Source organism: Anarhichas minor, unplaced genomic scaffold (genome assembly GCF_050575085.1).
Source record: "Anarhichas minor isolate MPS153535 unplaced genomic scaffold, ASM5057508v1 ptg000004l, whole genome shotgun sequence".
NCBI lineage: Eukaryota > Metazoa > Chordata > Actinopteri > Perciformes > Anarhichadidae > Anarhichas > Anarhichas minor.
This window is the reverse complement of record NW_027466450.1, coordinates 3699628-3714315: the sequence shown is the minus strand read 5'-3', so window position 1 is coordinate 3714315 and position 14688 is coordinate 3699628. Positions and strand designations below refer to the sequence as shown.

The 14688-nt window shown below is 40.8% G+C and overlaps 1 protein-coding gene across 1 annotated transcript; it reads right to left on the bottom strand.

Moving 5' to 3' along the window:
• Positions 1-6457: 6457 nt before the first annotated feature.
• On the bottom strand, positions 6458-7735 carry pou3f3a (POU class 3 homeobox 3a). The gene has a single exon (XM_076103125.1). The coding sequence runs from the start codon at positions 7733-7735 to the stop codon at positions 6458-6460; it is 1278 nt and encodes a 425-aa protein (XP_075959240.1).
• Between the last annotated feature and the right edge of the window lie 6953 nt (positions 7736-14688).

Here is a 14688-nt window from a genome sequence, read left to right as displayed (position 1 = left end):
GAAACCCTGGGATCATGCAGCCTATACGTTACAATACAACTATGGCAACTAGGCAATAGAATACCTTAACATTTTTCATTTTAACACCTTACTGCAAATTATATGAAGCAGACAATGAGCTGGCTTGCCCTGCAGGGGGATCCGAGCTTCTTATTTCAACAGAAAAACAAGTGGATTTACTCAGCTGCTCTGCTCAGCTTTGAATCAATAGGTGGGACTGATGTGGCAATACGAACATGGAGAAATATAATAGCCCATAACATTATGAATAAAAATAAAATAATTGAGTAAAGACTTCATTTTCATATAATTTGATGAGTAGCAGCATCCAGATGTAATGAATCTCAGAGGATTATGGTGGCATCAGCTCCTCGATGCAGATGTACAGTGTTGTATATGTGATGCCATAATCTAGTCCTCCCTGCATTGATAAACCACTGCTTACATCCTGTGACATTAACCGTTTTTACATAGCGCCCCCAATTAGCCTGCACAGTGTGTCCCCTCATATTTACATATGAGCCTGTTTCTCTCCATCACCTGTGTTTCTGTGTCAGTCACGCGCTGCTCAACCTGTCTGCATCACCACGAGCCAGTGCTAATCTCAAAATACATGATATACAGGCATCAAAGACAACATACATGTTTGTTCCTTCTAAGCAATGCGGAGGGGATTAAAGCAAACACAACGATCCATTTCAAGCATTAAGCAGGCATGAATAGGCTTACCTTGACGTTACATTTGGTACCAGGTTGCATGAATGTCTCTCGTCGATCGCATTTCTCTCCCTGTGCCTGCCGAGCCTTTCCAAAAATATCCCACTTTGAACATTTCACTGCCTGTATCGATCGCCATCGCGGCGACTGCGGACGATGCTGACGCCAGACACGCAGGTGGTCACTGATTTAAAGGAGCAGTGCGGAGATTCCATTGATTTGGAAACTGGAATGTTTAAACAGGTGTGGCGTTTCCAGTATTTGTTTCCTATGCGACACGTGGGACATGTAGCAATATCGCTGTTGCTTATTAATGAATGCGTTACAATATCACGTTATACTCTTGATCTGGCAAAAAATATCCGCACAGTAAAAACTTCATCATAGCATCAATTTTGTTTTTACCCAACACAACAACAAAAATAATACAACATATCATACGATTGATATTATTCGAATAAGTTTAAAGATTGCACATTATAATTGTTTATATTGAAGATGCACATTGAAAAAACTGATAAATGTCACCAACAGCAATAGAATGGTAATATTACAGCATGTTTACTAAAACAATTGGGCAAACGAAAACCTCTCATCTCATACGCCTACTATGGAACCTTATAGACATAATAATATTATTTACATGAGGCATTTTTCTCTATTCCTTAACCCATGCAAGTGATACAGTAGTACATACAAAAATGAACATATTTAAAGGAATATATGGATTTACAATATCCAACCTCCATTTACCTCTCAATTTCAAGCTTTTTAATATCTTTTCACCTATTTATATGATAATACATCCTAATGTGGGGTTGTCTGTCAATAATGCCAATCACAGACTCACTCTCACATCCACCAAACATCCAAGGTTAGATTATGGGTTTCTCTTCTTGTTTTACAGATTACTATACTAAATGAATCCAATGATCCTAAATTTAAAAAAGAATCTTGAAGATTATTTAATTGTTTTTGTGTTTTTTTCATTTGCCATTTGATCAGACTCCTCTTACATTCAGAGACGGTAATCGATGTTTCTGTCCAGGAGATGGCAGCATTGGGCTTTACATGTATTTGGCCTTTACTTTTGGAAGCCTATTTCAGACATTTATGTGTTGGTATGTTAAGGTTTGTACAAGTATGTAAAGGTGTTTTTTTTTTAATTCAAACTTATTTAGAGTTGCAGCACCTCCTTTTAGAGCAACACAAGGCCATATACATTTGACAGTGAGAGCTTTAAACACTGGTACAATTCTTGTATTGTAAAGGGAGGTATATCACACGTCATTGATGGAATGCTGTCTGAGTCCAGATGTGCAGAATATCATCTATAGACACATATTTCTAAATGTAGTTCACTTTAAAGAAGACAACTGTATTCTCACACACATACAGATACACACGGTTACATTCACACACTTAGCATGCAGGCGTTGATTATTTTCATGGGCATGCTTGTCTAAATTGGCATCGTGCCCATGTGTTGAACATGCCCATCAAACGAGTTCCACTCCACCGGTCTGGCACATGCATGCTCGTCACGTTCAGTGGCACCCACACAACAAGCTTGCTAGTGAGAGAATTCATTTCCCTGTCCATTATTCCGCAGATGTTTGCTTTAATTTCTTCCTGATGGAGAGACGTTGGTACTCCATCATTCACCAAAAAAGCAAACACGGGAAAAGTGAAAAATATTCACCACTAAATCAGAATATTCGGGGAGGAGAAAACCCCACATGTAAGAATATTGACTTTGAGACGATTGAGTATTGTACACACAATTTGTGTGCTACACTTAGGACACTTCAATACATTCACACACAAAATTACAACCAACTAAAACACAATTTTTGGGTCATCATTATCAATGCTTGCCACAGCAAGTGGCAAGCAGTAGGAGTCATATGTGTCATGAGCTTTGATTCACACTGAGGAAGTCACAGTGTGTTAATCAGTGTTAGACTTACATGGTTAACCAATCCCCACAATGGGAGAATAATTAACACCAAACAGTGGTGACTGATAATGTGCAACCCACTGGGAAATAGTTGTACATTACAATATTCTTTGAATATAGGTCCAGGTTCAAACAACAAGCATGAAAGAAGGGATCATCATGCAATAATTGCTCTGGTGTAAAGTCCTGAACAAGGCTTTAAGAGCAATTATGAGCAATAATATTAGCATTTGTTTTATTGGAGGAGGTGATTACATCCTTTTCTGCAAACATCAAAGCAGATGAGCTACAAGCAGTAGCATGTTTTCCTTAAATTATTTTTATATTTGATGGTGTGGTGCTTGCTAGTAAAATACATATAAAACCTTAAAAAATCCCTGGTGAGATCTTTACTGACGTATTCTGTATCGTAGAACAAATCTCTTAAACTCCTCGTGTTGACCACAGGCCTCATTTCAGGCTTTGAGACGAAGGAACCGGAAGTGCAACAATGCTGACACATTTCTGGGTTTTCAGGACTCATTCCTGTAGCACTCTATATGCATGAGCACTGATTATACTTCTTGCTGTCATCACAAGCACAGATGCATGTGAGCCGAGCCATTTCTGTTTGATTGAGGGGTTTCGGCTTCAGTACCAGGTTACTGTAACATCATCAGCTTGTACCTTCAGATCCCAGCATTAATATTCAGAGAAGACATAGCGTCTTGTGATGACAAAACCCTTTAAAGGGTTTTTTATCCCTCAATTTCATCCTTATCTCTCATCTTTACATCGCTAAGCTTTGAGGGGATCACACTGCAATACTGCGAGCTTAGATTTTGCCTCCATTTTTATCAGGGAACTCTGAGGGAATAGATCATGTTAAGAGGCATCAGTAGATGGTTACAGTCAGCTGTGGAGACACCTTTCATCCTCTGTGTGATATTGCTGTGGAAGCTGAGAGCATGCATACGTTCTTCTTTGCGTTGACATCGAGTCATGAACATGTAGACTGTGATTGTTTTTTTTATGACAGAATGCCATGTGTGTCTTTGAGCTGTGGTTCAAGTCGCTCGATGCTGACAAGCATAACAAGTCAGTAAAAAGTGTTTTTTAACATAATCATTGTCTGATGTGAACATTATTTCTGAAGGTCAACTTGTCTGAAGCTGAGAAAAACAGCTACATTTTTGGTATGCATTTTATATTTCCCCAAATAAATGTGACGGGGTTTTATCGCAGCAGAATAAAAACATTTTATAATAAAACTTTTTGAAAAGTTGGTTCACTTGTGTCTAATGTGTCTGCGTTCTTTCAGCAGCATAAACTGGTGAAGTATCATCAGCATTTCTTCTTTACTACTTGTATCCCTTCAGCCGTTATGGGATTGAAATTTGACCTGGAGTGACGACGGCTGTGTGGGCTAACATGTAAAGACCCATTCAAACCACCCATTCATGCAGGCAGGCTGCTATTTATAACCCACAAGGCCAGAGTTTCCCCTAAATCCTGCCAATGTTCGATGAAGACACACACACACACCTTTTTTGATATATTTGTGTGCTTGTCTGATTCTGTTTTTTAACAGTGTTATATAAGATTTATTGAGCATTGGCATTGTTAGGAGACATGTTGACTCAAAAGAGACAGAAATCCTTAATCAAGAATGACTTGAAGTGAGACAGATTTACCAAAAAAGTGTCAGTCGCACCTATGTTTTCAGCTCAAGCTTCTAGAAGATACACAGTAAAAAATACTCAAAGAACAATTAAAAGTGTGACATTTACAGTAAACCATTAACTTCCAGGTTTGTGTTTATTTCTCAGTGTTCTGTCTGGTTTGTAGCAGACCTTTGACCTCCCTCCAAGTTTCACCACAACCACTTTTTTTCCACGACTCCACCCATCGTTTTCTAAATCATCATTGAGATATTTGATTTCAGACATCAGCTCATGTGTATGTTAATTCCTGTATGTATCATTGTGTGTCATGTTTGTGTGGATCAGCGACAGAGGGACGAAACATTGTTTCTCACAGCCAGCGTCTTGAGTGTCTTGCTGCCTATCTGCCAAACCCATCATCTGTGGCAAAGGATCCGCTGCCTCGTGTCCCTCCATCTCGCTGTCACCTTGGCAACCGCTGCCGAGGTGAATTGCCAGCTGGGATAGCCGACCTCTGTTGGCCGCGTTCCACAAAGCTGCAGTCCATAGCACTGCCACAGGACGTATGTGGCTGGGCTGACGTGCCGTATATCACACGGAAATGTGGAGGCAAACTCCAAGAAGAGACTTCTGTGATGAGCTGGATTTACGTCACCGTTAATGAAGCTGCTGGGACTGCAACTAACGACTGTTTTCATTATTGATGAATCTTAATCTTAATTTCTCGATTAAGCATTTTGTCTGTAAACTGTACGACAAGAAAGAGTGAGAAATGCCTGTTATAATGTCCCACAGCATGAAAAGATGTGTTCCAATAGTTTGTTTTATTCGACTAACAGTTCAAAGACTTTAAGATATTCAATTTATTATTATAAATACAGAAAGAAAGTCATCATATCATCACATCTAAGAGGCTGGAACCAGGGAAGTTGCCATGTTTAAAAAAAAAAACAATTATCGCTTATCAAACTTTTCTGTGAATTGATTATTTCTCCTCTTGATCTTAATCGACTATCATTGCAGCTTGAGAAGCTGCTTTTAACAAAAAAGCCCAGGCAGAATAGCATTAAACTTGAAAAATGCATTTGGTTTATTTGGTGCCTTTATAATTTCTTAACGTATGGAATAATGTCTCTAAATGGGCTTTGTTTCTCATAAAAGATCATTTAAGTTGCCATTTTGACCCTTAGAGCTATATTGGTATATTTGCAGCAGAGAACATCAATATAATAATGTTAATATTTCACTGCAAAGCTAAAAGGACACATGATGGTATGTGTGTGTGTGTGTGTGTGTGTGTGTGTGTGTGTGTGTGTGTGTGTGTGTGTGTGTGTGTGCGCGCACGAGTGTGTGTCAATAGGGACCTTAATAATGATGGTCCTCTCAGATAGCGTAACACAATTCTTTCCTTATGTCAAATTTATTAAATAATTAGTCTATTCCATGAAAATATACACAGTGGGGAAAAAATAAATAGTCCAAAGCATCATACAAGAATACACAGCAGACTAACTTGTACATAAACTTAAGGGAATGTTTGCTAATTTAATAAAATTACTTTTCAATGAAGGAAAACACAACACTGGTAAAATCTTAAACTGTGTCACAACATGAATCCACTGACACACAACACAAAAGTCAGAAACACGTTTCAAGGAATATAAATTATTGCTGTTTAAAAACAATGCTGAATAAAGCGCATTAGACCATGTCTTTCATATAAAAGAAATGATGCAGTCCAGTCTAGCCTGTGGGACACCAAACTCTGCAGCAATACAAGGGAACTTTTATTTCTAACAGAGAGACGGAAATGTCTGGAAACAGATTGATAAAATTCTGCAGACTTTTTGGTGAACAAACTTTGCCTTTGATAGACTTTCAATTGTTTTATACTCAGACTTTAGTTAAGCTTTTCATTTTCTGTGCCAAAAGCTGATTCATAGTGCAGAAAAATACCCGAGGATGCATAAAAGTAGACTTTTGTCCTGCTCTGAAGTGAATACACACTGGACAACATTATTATTGGGGATCAGTAAGAAAAGTTCATCAATTGTCCGAGCATTTAAGGAAACATCAAATATTTTCTCGAAAAAGGTATTCAAACACTTGTTCAGATTTAAAGTCCGGCCACTTATGTTCACGTGTCGCTGTACATCCTCTTGCAGTCTATGGAGGGTGACGGTGTATCAGGACCCATGCTGCCCACCTGTGAATACGCGTCCTCCGGGGTGCGAGGCAGTCCTGGCGGCGTCATGCGCTTCTCTTTCTGCCTGCGGTTGCAGAACCAGACCCTGACAACCTCCTTCTCCAGCTCCAGAGTGTCCGCCAGAGAGGTGATCTCCTGCGCGCATGGTTTGGGACACTTGAGGAAGTGGCTTTCCAACGCGCCTTTTACGCTCACCTCGATGGACGTGCGCTTTTTCCTCTTCCTGCCCTGGGTGGCTATCTTGTCAATGCTGGTCGGGCTCCCGGTGGTGGAGTCGGCCTCCTCCAGCCATTTGTTCAATAGAGGCTTCAGCTTGCACATGTTCTTAAAGCTCAGCTGAAGCGCTTCAAACCTGCAGATGGTGGTCTGTGAGAACACGTTGCCGTACAAGGTGCCCAAAGCTAAGCCCACATCTGCCTGAGTGAAACCCAGCTTGATCCGCCGCTGTTTGAACTGTTTTGCAAAATGCTCCAAGTCATCAGACGTCGGAGTGTCCTCCTCTGAGTGCGCTTCGTGGTTCACCCCGTGATGCTGGTGATGGTGATTGTGGTGATTATGGTGGTGATGGTGATGATGGTGGTTGCCATTATCCAGCTCCGGGGACTCCCCGCGCACCAGCCCCTGGTGCATGAGGCTCTGTCCCACGTGCGAGCTCAGCATCCCGTTGACTGTAAACCCACCGGGCTGAGAGTAAATGAGAGACTGTTGTTGTTGTTGCTGCTGCTGCTGCTGCTGCCCCTCGGTAATACTGATGTGCGCCGTGGAGGTGTCTCCCCAACTTCCCGGGTGCGCCTGATGGGGTCCCAGATGCGGGGATCTGTGGTGCAGAGCGCTGCCTGTGTGGAGGTCCTCCCTCCCTCTCTTCACGTCCTGCGGCTGGGAGCTGGGGGACCACGGAGAGCCGACCTCGGCTGCTGCCATTGCGGCCGCGGCTGCTGCGGCTGCCGCGTGAGGCAACGATGTTACCCACTGGTGGGCATGGCTTAGCATGTGGCCCCCATTGCTTGCCACCATGGCACCCTGCATGAAGTCACTTTGCACCATCTTTACTGCAGGATCCCCTCTGTATCCACTAGACACCGTGGTCACAGCGGTGCTGCCCGGCTGCATTCCACCAACCCTTCGATCAGAGTGAAGTACCGGGCCGGATAAAATCCTGCTGCTGGCTAGGTATGGACTTGATGTTGCTGTTGCCATCCCCCAAAGCATATATCTTCTGCTTGTCTTCTGGTGTTCTGCTAAAGTCCCAGTTCTAATCCATGAATAAATTCAGTCTATATATAAAACGAAAAGATAGTGGGAAATAACTCCATAGAAACTCAAATGATAATTGTACCTCTATAGCAGGTTGTGCGCGTTGAGACTTGTGTAATAAAACACTCTAACATTCCAGTGCAACAAAAAATAGTCTTCAAAACTTTTCTCTGTCCCGGGAGCTCCGCCGTGCGTAATCCACAGATCTGGTGATATGGAACAACACCTTCTCTGATCCGTGCCAAGCTGAGGAGCTGCTCATTTATAACCCGTTAATCTGTTACTGACGTTTTAAAGCCATTTAGTGATGATGACAAAATCAACTTTAATAAAGCCTCTCCGGTCCTCTCGGTAGTTTCTCTCACTCCATCTGCTCTATCCGGCGCGTCCTCTGCGGTGCGAAGAAGACGAGCATGTGTTTGCGTTGTGCCAAGGCTGCGTTTTCCTCACCCATCTCCATCCAATTACAGCAGAAAGGCTCTGCAGAGCTCCCGCTGATTGGACGCACAGTCAGAGAGGAGCTGGTGTGTCTCAGCTGAGCCTCGGGTGCACTCAGTTCTTGTTGCAGGAATAAAGCAACAATATGATAAAATAATATTACAGAAATGAAAAAAGACAGAGACACAGAATAATCTGGATGTGCCTTTAAGGACGCGCAATGAATCATCTAAAGAAACAGAATAAGAAATCCTGCAACGGAACAAAACGTCTTACAAAATGACAACAGTTAATAACGATTATTTTTATTATTAGTAGTAGTAGTAGTAGTATACGTCTTTAACAGATCTTGAATTTATGCAGCCGATGAGGTTAGTGATACCAGACAAATAATACCGTATAGCCTACTATGGTTATCTGTTTTATAATAACGCAGAACGACCGAGGCCTGTGTCAAGGATAAGTCGGCTTTGGGTACATAGGGGGTTTGTACGCTTTTTGCATCTTAATGCGCTCCTTTTCATATGGTAAAGGAGAGGCCACAGTGGCGTGACGCGCCACACTGCTGAGCGCTGAAGGTGGACAAAATCTGCCAACAGTTTGCTTTTTCCACACAACCCGGTTCTGGTTGGATGTTTCCATGCCTGGTCCGTTTATGGATGGCCTGTTAACTAAACATGTCGCGGGGAGTTTTCTACCACGACTTTGCCGTTTAGTTTTAAGGGCCTTGAGAGAGTAAAGCGTCGACTGGACTGGATGACTGGAGTAGAGAGCCAGGTGCAGCCAATAAATGTGCTAATTTATGTTTTCAGCATTTGTCTTGGATCTCATCCAAAAGGTAAAAGATAAATGGTCACAAAAAATGCATTTTCCCAACCTGCAACATAAATCGAGACTTTTATCATAACATTTGAATCCACTCACCATTATGTTCAGTTATCGTGTTCCAAATTACATTTAGATTTATCCTATTTTAGGAAGTTCGAAAAAAGTAAAACAAAGTAAAGTCGTAACATTTTGTTGCAATATAAATATGCTTTATGCTAAAAGAATAATGTGTGTGTGTGTGTGTGTGTGTGTGTGTGTGTGTGTGTGTGTGTGTGTGTGTGTGTGTGTGTGTGTGTGTGTGTGTGTGTGTGTGTCATGTCCCGTAATATTATTACTAATTATATTTGCTCAATACAGAATCACTGAGTAATGCAGATACAGTTGACACATTTTTAAATGAATCATTTGGATTGTTTTGTTAAACTATTTAATTTGGGTGTGGGCAGGATGGCATTTAGGGGTTAATGTGACACACTCATTTACAGGACTCAGCACAACCATCACAGTCTGCATGACACAATAAATTACACAACAAAATATATGTTGCATTTACAGCAAATAATCAGCTATATTTATGTGTTGGACTTTAGCTGCTTTAAATCAATTAATCCTTATGTTAATAACTCGAAGAATACAACCAAAGTAAGTACTACCCTGAGCCTTCCACTTAGCACTTATTGTATTCGTATTAGTTTGTTGCACTTATTGTATTCGTTTGTTTCTGCACTGTGTACTTTTGCTCTGGTTTATGCTCTTAGATGCTTGTTTAAAAAAGGAGATGCACTTATGACTTCTGGTGACTAGTAGTTCTCTTGAATACCTATGTTGAATACACTTATTGTAAGTCGCTTTGGATAAAAGCATCTGCTAAATGACTGTAATAATGTAATGTAGGTACAACTTTCTTATAGATTTATAAAGACATTTATAGAGTTCAAAAGTATATATATATATACACACACACACATTTTATTGTGTTTTTTTTAAGACTTCATCATAAATAATTAAATGAATGGGTATATAGAGATATACATAACAAATTAAAAAAGTGCATCAGCATTAAGTTTGTCCACCAATCTGTATCATATCAGAACACAGATAATATATCACCAGATATGGTCATGTTTGTTACGAAAGTCGTTTGATTTTGCTGTGTTGAGTGAGCCCATTGATCGTAAGTCACAGATAACTTGTGTCATTGTCAATATTTCAAAACATGCAGTTTTAACAATGGCTTCTAACTGGCATGTAAGGAATCAGTAAATCATTTATCAAAAAATATTAAGACCATTAGTTAAAATGTACAACATGCAAAAGGATTTTAACTGATCTATAAAGCATTGGTATGTGATTTATTGACCATTAATAAAGCTGTTCACAACTTATAAACAGAAAAATATAAGTCATTATTTTTTTCCACGATCTCTAAAACCTGTTTATTGTTACTCAGTAAAACGCAGCAAACACAGAGAAGCTGCACAAAAGCACCACGGGGTTTCACATCTTTCCAGCATACCAGCACAATGTAGAGAAAACCAGACTACTCAGGGAATGCACTAATGTTTTTCATGTGTTGTGCTGGCTGGTCACTTCACTGGGTCCTCTATTTGTTATTCATGAAGGAAGCTGGGTGAAGAGGCCTTCTTCTGATGCACATTTTTCTCTCTGCTCTCTCTCTCTCTCTCTCTCTCCCGCTATCCATGAAACTGCTTCAAAACTAAGCAAATAATCTGTTTTGGATGTAGTGAATACTGCAGTTAATCCAGCATAATGAGTATGAGACCATCAGCTAATTCATATTATTGTTTATTTTAGATATTCTTCAAATCTATTACACAGAGGCTTTCTCTCCCTCTCCCTCTCTTTCTCTCCCTCTCCCTCTCTTTCTCTCCCTCTCTCCCGCTCTTCGCCCTCTGTTGAGTCTTCAATATGCAGATCGGCCATTTCTGCCCCTGGGCTATTTTCTTTGGTAGACTTTTGAAATATGCAAATACCTCCAACAAAAATTGCGAAGGAGAAAAAGGAAAATCCTTCATCTGGGCTCCAGGAGTTTTCCATTCAAAGAAACAGATGCTTTTCTCTTGTTCGCGCTCATGTTGCTCCTCTGTTGGCTTTGTTGGTCAAGGGTCTGTCTAATTAAGAAGAGAGAGAGCAACACAAATCAGGCAGACTAATCGGAAAATAAGTTGTGAGGATGACAGTGTTGTTGTTATCTGCACAATTATTACATTTATGACTAGTCTTTGCAAAGACAAGATTTCACTCTGTCTTTAGGTATCTTGCTTTCTTTTCATCGAATCATTGTATAGGTATGTTGTAGAAGTTATAAGACCAGGTGAATCGTCTCTCTCAGCTCCTCCACTGTGAGCTGTGCAACGTGGTGTTTACAGAATACTGAACTGCACTGAAAACACTGCTGAGAGAACAGAACTTATCTCCGTGGCTTTCATCCCTGCTCTCTTTATATTCCACCTCTTCAGTGTCATCCTGTGGTTCTGATCATGAGTGTGTTTGACCTTCAGCTCTCCCTGAGTCAGAGAGATTCTTCACAGTGGGAGTCTCTACCCACAACCCCCTGTTGCGCGGTTAAATCAGAAGCAGCGGCAGCCACGGAGAGGAGACAAGGGGAGGCAAAGCGCGGTAGTCGGGGAACAGGGAGAGTGGGAAACAGAGGATATGAGGGGAGATGATCAAAGTCATTTCCAAAATCCTCATACACAGAGAGAGAAATATGAGACAAACATGACAGAAAATATTCAAATGTGCGTCTGAATGCACTGTGATGTGCTCTCTTCAGTCAATAACTGACCTTTTTTTTTTTTAAACGGTGCTTGATGTGGTGGAACTGCTCTGGGTGGAATTACTCATAGCAGAGGGAGAGTAAAAGGAAAGGAAAATAAGGAGCTGTGTTTACCACACTGGAGCAATCGGCAATTACCAGCCCCTGCTGCGACTTAACTTAAATGACGACACCCAATGGACAGATGCACTGGTTAAACACCGTTGTGGTTTTGCCCATTATGTATGAATAGGGGGAATTAATTTGTGAGAATTACATTAATTAATCCCAATGGATCATTTGAAAGTGACAGCAACAGCACAGAGTGAATACAGTCGGGAAATGGCACAAAGACTCACTCATCTCTCTTTTTCTGTGTTCATTTGTGTGTTTTTGGTGTGTGTGTGTGTGTGTGTGTGTGTGTGTGTGTGTGTGTGTGTGTGTGTACGCAGGTGCTTGCAGGTGTGTGCAGGTCCTGAAATGTACCCCTTTCTAAGTGTCTATAGGCATTAACATAATGGTGTTCTGAACGATGGCTCGTTACAAGCGGACGTCTTTGCTGAATATTTATGCTAAGCTAAAGCAAAATGCACAGAGAGAAGAGAACCATCTGGGCCGTCATAGAAGAAAAACAGAGGAAATTGAGAAAAGATGAGACTCATGGGGTTTAGGGCATTTAGATAAAGTCACGGCCTATTTGAAAAAGATAGCGCTCATATGGCTGCTGCAAAAAGAAGACATGGAAGTTGGGTTAAAGGAAAGGAAGCTATGAGTTTTTAATTTCCTCTTTGCGTTTACCAAAGCTCATGAACTGAAATAGAACTCCAAATGTGCCTATACCTTTGTGGTTGTGTTTGTATCTGCCCACTGTGGCATCTAATGAGTTTGTGACCATGTTCTCTCTCTAAAGTTCCCTGGCCGTCTTTCGAATACGACTGCAAACAGTATGACAGAGAAATTTAGTCAGGAAATACCTTCAGCTCTGCAGCCTGTGGCTACGGACAACTGTAGCCCTGTACCCAGGCCCAGTCTTGAGCCAAGTCAAACAGCGGGTGTCCCCGAAGGGCCGGTCTGGCTGAGTCTGGCTGGCCCTGCGCCTTTCATGAATGGACAGATTTCTCTCTGAAGCTCCCACCGAGCTCCACGTGGTTATAAAGGCTCTCTGTAGTAAAGATGATTTCTCAGGTGGGATTGGGGGGAAAGAAGGAAATATCAGATGGTGAAATATTAAGTGATTTCTGATACAAGTGACAGAATGGTTTGTGGCGTTTTGATTCATGACTGTGCTCCTGTTACACTGTGATCCTGTGGACCATGGATCATAACTCTATAGCAGGAATAATAGTAAAAATGTGTTCGTAATCAATTAGTTAACAGTATAAAATCATGTATGATCACAGGACCTTTTGTGTCTTGTAGTCCCCTACACCCTTAGGGACAGTGCACAAAGTGCTGCACAGTCTCTGTATATGCATTCTACAGCAGGGTTCAAATAAAATAAAAAAAACCTGTGATTACTCAGCAGGAAGAGAACAAGTGGCTGATTTTATAATTACTTTTCTGTTCAATTGTGTTTGAATTCTAAAAGCATAACAAAAGAACACTCTTGAGCATGAACAAGTTATTATGAAAGTATCAGCACTAGGACTGCATGTGTGGATCAGTTGAGACATCAATCAAGACACCTTACAGTGGAATCTAATTAAATAAATACAATGCATACATTTAAACACAGCAGGTTCATGATGTCATGTAGCTTTGGTATTAACACTTATTCACTGCACAGTGAGGGGAGTTTCGCACTAACACACTACCTTCACATATACTTCTTGGGAGAAGAAATGCTATTTCTAGTGTCTCAACAATTTTAACTTTTTGTCAAAGTGACACATTTAATGTTTTACTGAAGGAAACATGCAGACTGAATGATTATGTTCAACTGATGGTTTGGACTATGAAAAATATTGCCACTTTTTTTTATGTATGTATTTATGAAACATTCCATACTTCACTACAAACACACATTTTATTCGTATGGTCAGCAAGCACCAAATGAATGATTCACCCTCTCACACGCTCTCCACTATTTTCTTTGGTGAGGTAAGACTGCTGCCACTTTCTAATGAGGGCCATTTTACAAAGGGTTTATATTTGTCTTTATTAAAGGGTATTACATCATCTATTAATGCAAGTAATAACTATACATTGCAACCTGTGGCACAAGCTTATTGTCAACTGATCCATCTTCAAAAGCCCTCCGCTGATAAAGACCATGTTATGTTGTTGAAAGCTGTGGAAAAAAAGCTATCAAGTGGACCTTGAGTTGGGATTGTTTGGTCAAACTACTATTTCCAAGGTCAAGAATGAACTTTCGTGCTTCACTTTTAAGCCAACAGGGACGAGAAGTTCTCAAAGTGCTTTGAATGAATTAGTTGCCTCGCCCACATGTCAAGAGATCCATCTCCATAACAAATTATTGGCATTTACAACTGCAACAACTCAGATTAGGGTTCCTCCTAATAAAAGATTTAGCTAAAAAGACAAAGCTCTTCCTCTTCTGTCTTTTTTTCACTTTTGATGCTGCACTTTACTGAGAACTTGGAAACTCTAAACTCTAATGTAAGCAGGCCTTCCCTCAGCTCTGGTCTGCACTAAGTCCTGAGGCCTGCTTGCAGCACAGATACAAGTGTTACATTAAACAGAGATTCGGTTCAGAAATGGTGGTTTTGGGAAACCTTTTATTTCCTGACTGCACACATTTCCAGATTCCAAGACACACAAGCACTCTCGCATGTGCACTGACAGAAAGGGGAAATCAATGTCAATCGAGGGCCACAACTTTAACCTATGACAAGCCTTTGTT

Excerpts from the sequence above, each read along its gene's own strand:
- pou3f3a (XM_076103125.1), bottom strand. The coding sequence starts at position 7,735 with ATGCTTTGGGGGATGGCAACAGCAACATCAAGTCCATACCTAGCCAGC.